The sequence below is a fragment of the Camelina sativa genome, chromosome 3 (genome assembly GCF_000633955.1).
Source record: "Camelina sativa cultivar DH55 chromosome 3, Cs, whole genome shotgun sequence".
NCBI classification, from domain to species: domain Eukaryota; kingdom Viridiplantae; phylum Streptophyta; class Magnoliopsida; order Brassicales; family Brassicaceae; genus Camelina; species Camelina sativa.
In genome coordinates, this window is record NC_025687.1 from 6135672 (window position 1) to 6147272 (window position 11601).

The window sequence follows — 11601 nt, forward strand, 5'->3', positions numbered from 1 at the left end:
GTAAAAAACTTATTTTAACAAATCTTAGATATCCAACATTAGGGGAATTTAAATGGTATAAAGATATATTTATAACCAACATATTTCAAAGACACGACTGCAACCAACCCTTCTGGAAAGAACGGTTCATCGCAGGATTACCATCATTTTTCGCATAACGATTAATTAATAAACTAAAAGATTATCCTGGAGGACAACCAATACCATGGGATACAATAACCTATGGTCAATTGTTTGCCTTTATTAAAAAGGAAGGACTACAAATATGTCAAGAACACAAAGATAAACAACAAAATAACAAATTTAAATTTGGAGAAACCATGGGTTCATTCTGTGAACAGTATGGTTATAATCGTCTTACTCCACCTTCTAGAGAAAGACAAAAATTACGCAAACAAATTAAACCTTTTTATCCACAACCTTATAATAAAAAGAAGAGATTTACAAAGAAATTTTCCAACTCATACTATACCAAAAACAAAAACTCTAGAGAACCAACTAGAAAAGAAAAAATTATATGCTGGAACTGTAAAAGGCCAGGACATAAATCTACAGATTGTAAAATGAAAAGAAAAATCAATGAAATATTTCACGATCAACAAGACATTAGAGAAAAATTAGAAAAAATACTTCTTTCAGAAACTGAAAATTCAGAAGAACTCAGTAGCAATCCTTCTCTAGATATAATAGAAGATGAAAGTGACACATCCTCTCAAAATTCTGAAAATATCTCAGATGGCATATGCAATTGTAAAACAATAAACGTAATTACAAAAGATATTGACAAACAGTTTTTAATAGATATTATAGATAAAATAGATGATCACGAAACCAAAAANCAAAGTAACAAATTTAAATTTGCAGAAACTATGGGTTCATTTTGTGAACAATATGGTTACAATCGTCTCACTCCACCTTCTAGAGAAAGAAGAAAACTACGCAAACAAAATAAAACTTTTTATCCACAACCTTATAATAAAAGTAAAAGATTTACAAAGAAATTTTTTAACTCATACTATACAAAAAACAAAAATCCCAGAGAACCATCTAAAAAAGAAAGAATTATATGCTGGAACTGTAAACGGCCAGGACATAAATCTACAGATTGTAAAATGAAAAGAAAAATCAATGAAATATTTCACGATCAACAAGACATTAAAGAAAAATTAGAAAAATTACTTCTTTCAGAAACTGAAAATTCAGAAGAACTCAGTAGCGACCCTTCTCTAGACATAATAGAAGATGAAAGTGATACATCCTCTCAAAATTCTGAAAATATCTCAGATGGCATATGCAATTGTAAAACAATAAACGTAATTACAAAAGACATTGACAAACAATTTTTAATAGATATTATAGATAAAATAGATGATCACGAAACCAAAAAGGAATATTTATTAAAATTAAAAGATTTAGTGCAACGAGAAAATCAATTATTAACTCCACAACCTTTTAGTCTTAACAAAATAATAGAAAAATATCCCTCTCCAACACTTTTTAAACAAGTAACCACTGGTGAATTACAAGGAGAAGTTAAAAATTTAAAAACACAAATAAAAGAATTACAACAAATAGTTCACCAACATCAACTTCATCAATTGCAAGTAGACGCTAGGTTAGCCCTTATAGAACCAAAAGCCCATGAATTTCAACCCATAACAATGGACAAACCCTCCCCAAACAACCCTAAAAACCATAAACAAACTAAAGAAGAAGAAGAATATATCCAGATAATAAACAAAATAAGCTATCAAAAATGGTATACAAAAATCACATTAGACATATGGTATGATTTTAAACTAGAAACAATAGCACTTTTAGAAACAGGAGCTGACTATAATTGTATTAGAGAAGGAATAGTTCCTACAAAATTCTATGAAAAAACATATGAAAAACTTAGTGGTGCAAACGGAAGTAGTTTGAAGGTCAACTACAAATTACCTAAAGCGAAAATCTGTAACAAAAATTATTGTTTTAAAACTCAATTTATCCTTGTAAAAAACTTAAGCCAAGAAGTTATATTAGGAACTCCATTTTTTACACAAATTTATCCATTTAAAGTTACAGAACTAGGAATTACCACAAAAATTGTAGGAGAAAAAATAATGTTTGAGTTTCTATCCCCAATGAAAACAAAAGAATTTTTAGCCTTACAAAATTCAACAATAGAAAAATCCATAAATTTAATAGACGGGAAACAAAAACAGATACAATATTTACAACAAGAAATAAAATACCAATAGATAGAAAAACAACTAAGTCATCCACAAATTACAAATAAAATAAAAACAATAGAAGTCGAACTACTAAACCAGGTATGTTCTGAACTCCCAAATGCCTTTTGGGAAAGAAAAATACATATTGTTGAAATACCCTACGAAAAAGATTTTAATGAAAAAAAATATTCCAACTAAAGCTAGACCCATTCAAATGAATCAAGAACTTCTAGAACATTGCAGAAAAGAAATACAAGAATTACTAGATAAAAACTTAATAAGAAAATCTAAATCTCCTTGGAGTTGTTCAGCATTTTATGTAAACAACCAAGCTGAAAAAGAAAGAGGAGTACCACGCTTAGTAATTAACTATAAACCCTTAAACAATGTAATACGATGGATAAGATACCCAATACCAAACAAAAGAGATCTATTAAAACGATTATATGACGCCTGTATATTCTCTAAATTTGACATGAAAAGTGGATTTTGGCAAATACAAATTGCCGAGAAGGATAAATATAAAACAACATTCACAGTGCCTTTTGGGCATTACGAATGGAATGTTATGCCTTTCGGTTTAAAAAATGCACCTTCTGAATTTCAAAATATTATGAAAAAAATATTTAACCCTTATTCCACCTTCTCTATTGTATACATAGATGATGTTTTAATATTTTCAAAATCTATTGATCAACACTTTAAACATCTATACACCTTTTTGAACATTGTTAAAAAACATGGACTAGTAGTATCGCAAAAAAGATGCATATATTTCAAACAAAAATACGATTTTTAGGCCATAACATATATCAAGGTACTATAACACTTATATCTAGATCTATAGAATTTGCAAATAAATTCCCAGATGAAATAAAAGAGAAATCACAATTACAAAGATTTTTAGGCTGCTTAAACTACATATCTGGTTTTCTACCTAATCTACGAAAAACTATACAACCATTGTTTCAAAGATTACAAAAGAACCCCATGCCATGGTCAAGTCTGCATACTAGTCTAGTCCATGATATCAAGAAAAAGGTTATAACACTACCATGTCTAGTCATACCACACCCCAATGCATTCATGATAGTAGAGACAGATGCATTAGAAATAGGTTACGGGGGAATCCTTAAACAGAAAATGCCAGAGTCCACCCAAGATTCTATAGTCCCTTTCCACTCAGGAGTTTGGCTTGGACCACAAAAGAATTACTCTACAGTTAAAAAGGAAGTTTTATCTATAGTAAACGGTATTTCTAAATTTCAAGATGATTTAATAAACAAAAAGTTTTTACTACGTGTCGATTGCAAATCGGCCAAAGAGATTTTACAAAAGGATGTTAAAAACCTAGTTTCTAAACAAATATTTGCAAGATGGCAAGCTATTTTATCTGTTTTTGATTTTGATATAAAATATATAAAAGGAGAAAATAATTCTTTACCTGATTTTCTAACAAGGGAGTATTTACAGGGAAAATCTCAGGATCACCAAAATGAGTGAAACACAAAAGAAACCAATGAGTGCATCAGACTACATCAAGAATCAACCACATTTACAAGGGAAGCAATTAACCACTAGTAACCAATTCTCTGCCTTGGCGGAATTTCCTCCTTTATCCTATGCAAAAGCCGTTAACCCACAGCCACAAAAAATATCCAATCCATCCTCCTCACAAAAAACCACAGACCAAAAATCATCCTACTTCCTTAAACCACAACACCAACACCTTATTACAACCTCATTTACCAAACCAATATCCCTTAAAGACCTAACCCAATATACCAACTGCATATTTTACGAAGAAAGCCAATACCTTACCGATAACCTTACCAAAAACCGCACATTCTACGAATTCATTCTCGTAGACACCAAATCAGTAGAAATAACCCACCATACTGACAAAAATGACCCAAACCTCATTTCCTACTCAACCTGTAAAATCCTCAAAGTATGCAATCCCCAAGACCTCGGATTCATAAACCTGCACACTGCAAAAGAATTCTCCATCCCGGGGTTCCATATTCCAAGATTTACCTACATAGATTACCAGAAAGCCTTTCTCCACACCTTTTACTTACGAACCTATGATCACTCCTGGTTCCTCTCCTTCGACTTTCATTGCCCCAAGACAATACCAGGATGGTTCTACGAATGGTGGTACTGGTTTGGCCCAACCGATGACATATATCCTCCCCAAATACCCAAGGTTTCACTACCCTACTACACTAAACACGAAAAACACCAACTCATCGGCCCTCTACCAAAGATAGCCTTCCACATAGATATGGGAATACCCTGGATACTATCTTGGCACTACAACCTTCTACCCTTCTTACCAGAGATGCCATATTCACTAGTCCGCGAATTCAGAATCAAATGGTGGGACAAATATAACCTCGACCGCTGCTCTTTATCCAACTTGGAGAAATGGATCCAGACACATCAACAAATAAAGCAATCCATAGCTACAGTATCCCGAGCATTACCACCTATTCAAACAAAAACTTCGCCCCGCAAACCACCAAGTCCTACATAATGAACAACTTCATCCTCCGAATCTAAGAAAAGTAAAGGCAAAGAAAAACTCAAGAAACTCCTCGAGACAATAGCTATGCAAATATCCTCCTCAGACGACGAAGATGATATAACACAAGACAACAATACGCAAGACGACGATCCATTCTAAAAAAAAAAAAAAAAAAAAAAAAAAAAAAAAAAAAAAAAAAAAAAAAAAAAAAAAAAAAAAAAAAAAAAAAAAAAAAAAAAAANTGGCACTACAACCTTCTACCCTTCTTACCAGAGATGCCATATTCACTAGTCCGCGAATTCAGAATCAAATGGTGGGACAAATATAACCTCGACCGCTGCTCTTTATCCAACTTGGAGAAATGGATCCAGACACATCAACAAATAAAGCAATCCATAGCTACAGTATCCCGAGCATTACCACCTATTCAAACAAAAACTTCGCCCCGCAAACCACCAAGTCCTACATAATGAACAACTTCATCCTCCGAATCCAAGAAAAGTAAAGGCAAAGAAAAACTCAAGAAACTCCTCGAGACAATAGCTATGCAAATATCCTCCTCAGACGACGAAGATGATATAACACAAGACAACAATACGCAAGACGATGATCCATTCTAAAACATGACTATATGAGAAAAAAAAAACGTGAAAGTATGCTGGTACAGCTCTTTTAATACTAGCTCTTTTAAAACATTTTTAAATCATGCTTGTAATGTATATATATTTAGTATATTATGTGCTTGTAATATAAATACATATATATTTAGTATATAATTTTGTAGAAAAAAGAAGCAACCTCTTCCACCGACTATAACAAGACAAAGACTTCAATCAACAAAGGATTACTCATCTCTCGCAATGTCAAAAATAGGACACGCCTATAACAACTCACGCAACTTCATACAACTTTGTATAAATAAGGAAGTGAGGGTAATAGGAGAGGGCATAGTGTTTTTAGCGATCATTCACAAACTCCCTATACATCTTACTCTCTAGTTTTCATAAGTTTGTTTTCAAAGTTTGTACCTTTACTCTTGTATTTAAATCAAGTTTAAATAAAGTAAGTTTTAATTATCCCTCTTGTCTATATTTTAAGTTAATCGTTTTATTTATAAACTTGTTTCTACTATAGTTATACAACAATCTAAAATATATTTGATATATTTTATCCTGGGTTTTGTTTAAGAACGTATAGTATCAGATTAATAAAAATAAGAACACTTTTAGATTTATAAAAAATGGCGGCGATGCATAATTATAATTTTATAGAAATAAAAATGGGAATATCTGTTAGATTTATAAAATTAGCGGCGGTGCATAATAAAAATTTATGGAAATAAAGGATAACATTATTTATAAGGTTAACAAAAAGACTTCTACAAAAAAAAAATGGAAATAAAGAGCAGTGAAACAACACTGACAACATTAATTAAGTTTATGAAAATGACGGTGGTACAAAATAACAAAATTACGGTAATAGACAAGAACAAAATTAGAGTTATAAAAGTTTGGAGGAGAAAAATAATGAATTTAAAAAAAAAAAACTATTTTTAAGGTTTATAGATATGACAGCGTGCAAAATATCATTGACAAGAGTTGTGCTAGCTAGTATTGATGTTACTTACCTGATCATGATTCTTTTGATAGTATTGATTTTTTCTATAATAAATACCCGTTAGAAAAGTTAGTAGCTTGTTTGAACTTGTTGATGAAATTGTCCTTGCCCTTTCATGCTTTTTATCATGTCATGCTTCAGCTCCCACTTTCAATTTTCCCTTCCATCTAATATATATGTAACTTATTTTCCTTTTTGGTAAGTGTTATTGATGGTTCCTTCAATTTAGTCTTACGGCTTCTCGATTTTTGCTTTTGTTTTGTTGAGCCTTCCTGCAGATTTTTGGTGTTATTATTATGTTGTTATTTAGAAGAATAAGCCTGTATATGAAACCGTAACTCGAGTCTTGGACCCTTAAAGTTAGGTTTGTTTAAGCCAAGGCCTCTTGAGCTGTCTAGTAAACCATTCTGATATTTTTGGTCTTGGTTCAACCCCCTTGTTCAAGTTGAGTCATATTCTGGTTCAATTGTGCTTCTCCAAAATCTAGATATATATATATATATATACTTAGCCATGGGCCAATGGGCTTTGTAAAACATTATATAATTATAGTTATACAAAGATTCAACAATTTGGAGACAAACAAAAAACAAGAACAATTGTTCCGATCCAAATCTTTAGAAGAAGCGTTGATGCATCGTCTTCGGCAAATTAAATGTTGGTCCTTGTTTAAATAGTAATCAAGTCAAGTTTACAACTCATCCATCACCATCAGTGATACCTTGCAACCTTCAGCTGAATCCAAAGAAAAGGTTTTATGATTTTATATTCGTAAGGCAATTAAAATTTGATCTCAAACATTGTACAGTAACCTCCTTAATTAAGTTTCTTATAAAATATAAAATTTTATAAAAATATAGAATTCTACAACTTATACTAATATATATATATACACACACACACACAGTTATACAAGTACATATAGTTAGTTTAAACTGTTAGAATGTGTTGTTTCAAAGTTACAGTTCTGAGTTCGTAATTAATAACACTATAACTGGACAAAGATTGTTTACTACTTTGGGAACCCATAAAAGTATAGTTGCATGTTACAGATCCGAGTTTCTAAATACCAAGAATTAAAAAAAGACCGGGTTTAAAAAGTTGCATGTTCCACGACATATTTCCGAAAGCAGGTTAATTTTTGTGATTGTTAACTTTTACGTTTTGTAAATTAATTGAAGTTTTAATATAGATCTGAGGGGACCAATGTAACAACTACCTTTAGCTCAGAGATCATAATGAGTATAATATGACTACTACTGCCTCAACCTCATCTCTAAATTTGTGAGGCCTTCTCTAATTAACTTTCTTCTCAGCATTTAAAGGAGTGACAATTAATATACTATAATTATAAATTTGCATTTGTATATATGTATATATGTTAAGTTATTGAGATCCCTAAGTTATTTGTGTAGAAGTTTTTTTTTTCTTTCTTTTGTTACAGAAAATGCCTTTGGTAGACAAAACAACAAATTTATTTTGATAGTAAATAAAAGTACAAATGAAAAATCAATAGGATATAATATCACACAAAATTGCTAACAATCACTTCATTTTTTTATTGGACTTGTTGTTATATATATAAATGAGTACGCATATATATATATATATATATACATACATATACATACGTGCCAAGGGATATACCTTGACCCATAATGTCCCCTCAAGATATAGTCCTCTTGCATAAAAGTCACAAAGCCCTCCACGTAATTTGAGTTCCATGCTCAATTTTCTTCTAAAGAGAGAAAAAAAGAAAGAATTGACAAAGCTCTCTTTCTCTCCATCTTCACTCTCAGGTCTTTATCCTTAGTTAGTTAGTTTCTTCTCTCCTGTCTTCTTGGTAACCATGTAAGTTCTCTCTCTCCTCTCCTTTCTCCACTCTATCTCTATCTCCCTCTCTCTCTTATTTTCTCACCAACTAAATAGATATTCTTAAATTTAAATTTGAAAAATTGCAGGCGAGCTGAAGATAATAACACTTTAGATCTCAATAACTTACCTGATGATCCTTCTAGAGAAAATTTCCCATTCTTTGAAGAAGGCTCCTCTTCCTCTTCCTCTTCTGGTAGACACTACTCTAAATTATTCCATTTATTGAATAAAAATATTGTAAATAATTAAAATAATCTCTTCACCTTTAGCCTTGTTTGGGTGATTGTTTTCTTAAAAAGCATACTAGAGTCCAAACAATAATAACTAATTAAGGTTTGGAAACTAAAAGTGTTTTTAACTAATCATCAGAAGTACACATGGCTACTATAATGATATAATCAATAAAAATCTATTGAAGCGAATAATTAATTTATTATTGAGTAGGAGGTTTTAAGGAGAAGCAAACCAAAGACGGGAAAGAGTATGAATGTAGATTTTGTTCACTCAAGTTCTTCAAATCTCAAGCTCTCGGTGGCCATATGAACCGCCACCGTCAAGGCAAGATCCCATTCTCTAAATGATGACTAGATATACGAATGTGTTTGCATACATCTACGCATAAAATCTTGCATTTCATTGATTTGTGTTTGGTGAATTAGAAAGAGAGACGGAGTCACTAAATAAAGCTCGTGAACTTGTTCTTCGCAGTGATAGCTTTCCTCCTCATCAAGGACCTCCATCGTTCAGGTACTTTAAGTGTCTATTTTCTTGAACAAGTTTTATTTTATCTACAAATGATCTCACTAGATGTATCCTTTAGAATTTACAGTTTTATTTATTCTATATAGTTATCATCAAGGAGATGCGCATATAGGAGACGTAATAACATCATTCAGACCAATGGTGTATCCACCAAGACATTTCTCCCTCTCTTCCTCTTCCTCCACCCTCCCGTCTCAGCAGTTGCAGCCACCATGTCTTTATCCTCCGCCGTCTTCACTGTTTTCTCAACATAGGACTAAAGATTACTACATAGGCAACAACCGTCAGCAAACCCTAACTCATACCGTTTGCGGTGGTCGTGCACTACCTGACTCGAGTTACACCTTCATCAGTGCACCACTGGCTAATGGTTCTAGAGTTGCTCCTCAACTTCATCTACCTCTACCTCCACATCATGGTCTATGATAATATTAAATGAAAAAATGTATTTCCTTTTTTTTGGTTTTTTTTTAAAATTTGGATTTTAATTAAATTTTTAAAACTTATCTCCATCATGTGTTTAAATTATATCTATAGTTTTTTTGTGGGAATATTGAAAGGGACATGACAAAGTAATTGAAAACGACAAAAAGTGCAATGCAAATTGGAGAGGGAGTGTTGTTTGGGGTTATGTAAGAAGATTGTGTCTTTGTATGAAGGAACAGCTTTTATCTATTTTAATCTTGTTTTTTTCCTTATCATCTACTTTTGTCTTGGAGCTGTTTTGTGAGACCACAAGTTTTATCGATATCTTTTTCCTACCGGAGGAGAAAAAAACAGGAGTGACTAGCTAGAGAGAGGGGAGATGAAATAAGTTAGATCTGGACCTCAGCTAGCTAGTTGAGTTGTAACTAACTCGTCCTCTGTTTAAAATATTTTTTTTTTCCTAGTATCTTTATGTTGAATTATTTGTCGTCTGATAGCCAATTTGTCTTTAGATTATACGTATACGTCTTCTGAAAACAATTTGAATTAAATCATTTTTTTTCTTTTGCTATTTTTCTATTAATTACGTTATTGGAACATCTCAAAATGAAATTTAGACTAATCCTAACATTTGCAACGCCGCAATGACCAAATAAACTCGGTGAAAACCTCAGCTCCGATAGTCTTAATTAACTATATGTACTCTTATTTCTTCTACTACTTTTGGGAAAATTTTCTTATACTTCATCAATTACGCGTTGACAGAAAAAAAATTGCAAACATTATAATATATATACGATTAGTCTATGGACTAAAGTTCATGTTAATTACATTGCAAATCTGAGAAAATCCAGAACTTAAACTAAAAAACTTTTACACAAAAAAAAAAAGGTAAAATTTTGTACCTTGTTAAAATCAGTCAAAAGTAGTGATCAATAAGAGATAGAGAGAGAAAACATATGAGCACAAGCTCAAGCATGTTTGTGTAATAAAAGTAGAAAAAGAGCTATACATGAAAAGAAGAAATATATCATGGTTTTGTCACTATGTGATAGAAGGCTAAAACCCTAGATTTGTATTTACAGTCTTCCCAAGAGGCATATATATATATATATACATGTATATTTTAGAATAAACATATAATCAGAAAGCGAAAGGAGAGAGATTGAGTGGATCAATATAGATATGTGTATGTGAATAAGTTAGGCTTGTTATAGAAAATAAGTTGGTCTGAGACATAGACACAACTGTGGTAGGACTCATTGATGCAGTTAAGTTTCTTTTGTTTCAGTCTGTCGATTACGAACCCTATTCCCCTAAATCAGCTTTTACCATTTCATAGCTTTGCTCCTCAATTTCAACTCTACCCTACTCCTATATAAGTGTATTCACATATATGTTCTGCGAACGTATTATTATATAATATCTCCTTTTTAGAAAAATTTACATGCATATAAATGTGCAATTTCCTTCTAATACCGAATCATCCATGTAAATAGATTTTCTTCTCGAATTCTATATTAATCTCGAAACCTATGATATATCCTCAGATGAATTTAAATTTCTATCGTAAATATGCAAAAATACATTATGATTTAAACAAAATCATGCATGTATTATGATTTAAACAAAATCATGCATGTATTATGATTTATACGTACGATTGAGACTACAAATATAAAAATTATTCTACCATATGTAACATAACTTTTTGAAAGCACATATATGCGTTTAACTTTTAGATCATATATGAATATAGTATGTATATGTGAAATTTATATGTATAGAAGTTTTGCAAATGGCTGTAGATCTAGCAGACTAGCAAGGTTGTGCACTACATATATATCATGTGTGTTACACATATTAACCAAAATATAAATGCGTACTGGCATATGAAACATTTACATGATAGGTGTGCGTCTACGAAAAAAAAAAAATGAGACTTCTATAACTGAGAGGGAAACGGGTAAGTTAAGGCAAAACAAAATCTGATGTGTTTCAAAAGGAAAGCAAAACTTTATCTATTTATGCAAACACAAAGGGTTCAATTACCGATTGCTTTACCATAGGGATTAATAGGGCTGCATCTGATGTTCCTAGAAACAATGACACTGCCCATCTCTTTTTTTTTTTACACACTTCTATAAGCAGCATTTACTTACTTTTAATTTTACC

At 31.7% G+C, this 11601-nt stretch overlaps 1 protein-coding gene across 1 annotated transcript; it reads left to right on the forward strand.

The window, feature by feature from the left end:
• On the forward strand, positions 8078 to 9646 carry LOC104772368 (zinc finger protein JAGGED-like). The gene is made up of 5 exons (XM_010496997.2): positions 8078 to 8214; positions 8325 to 8431; positions 8683 to 8796; positions 8898 to 8985; positions 9087 to 9646. Coding segments are annotated over exons 1-5 (651 nt in total). The 5' UTR covers positions 8078 to 8212; the 3' UTR covers positions 9427 to 9646.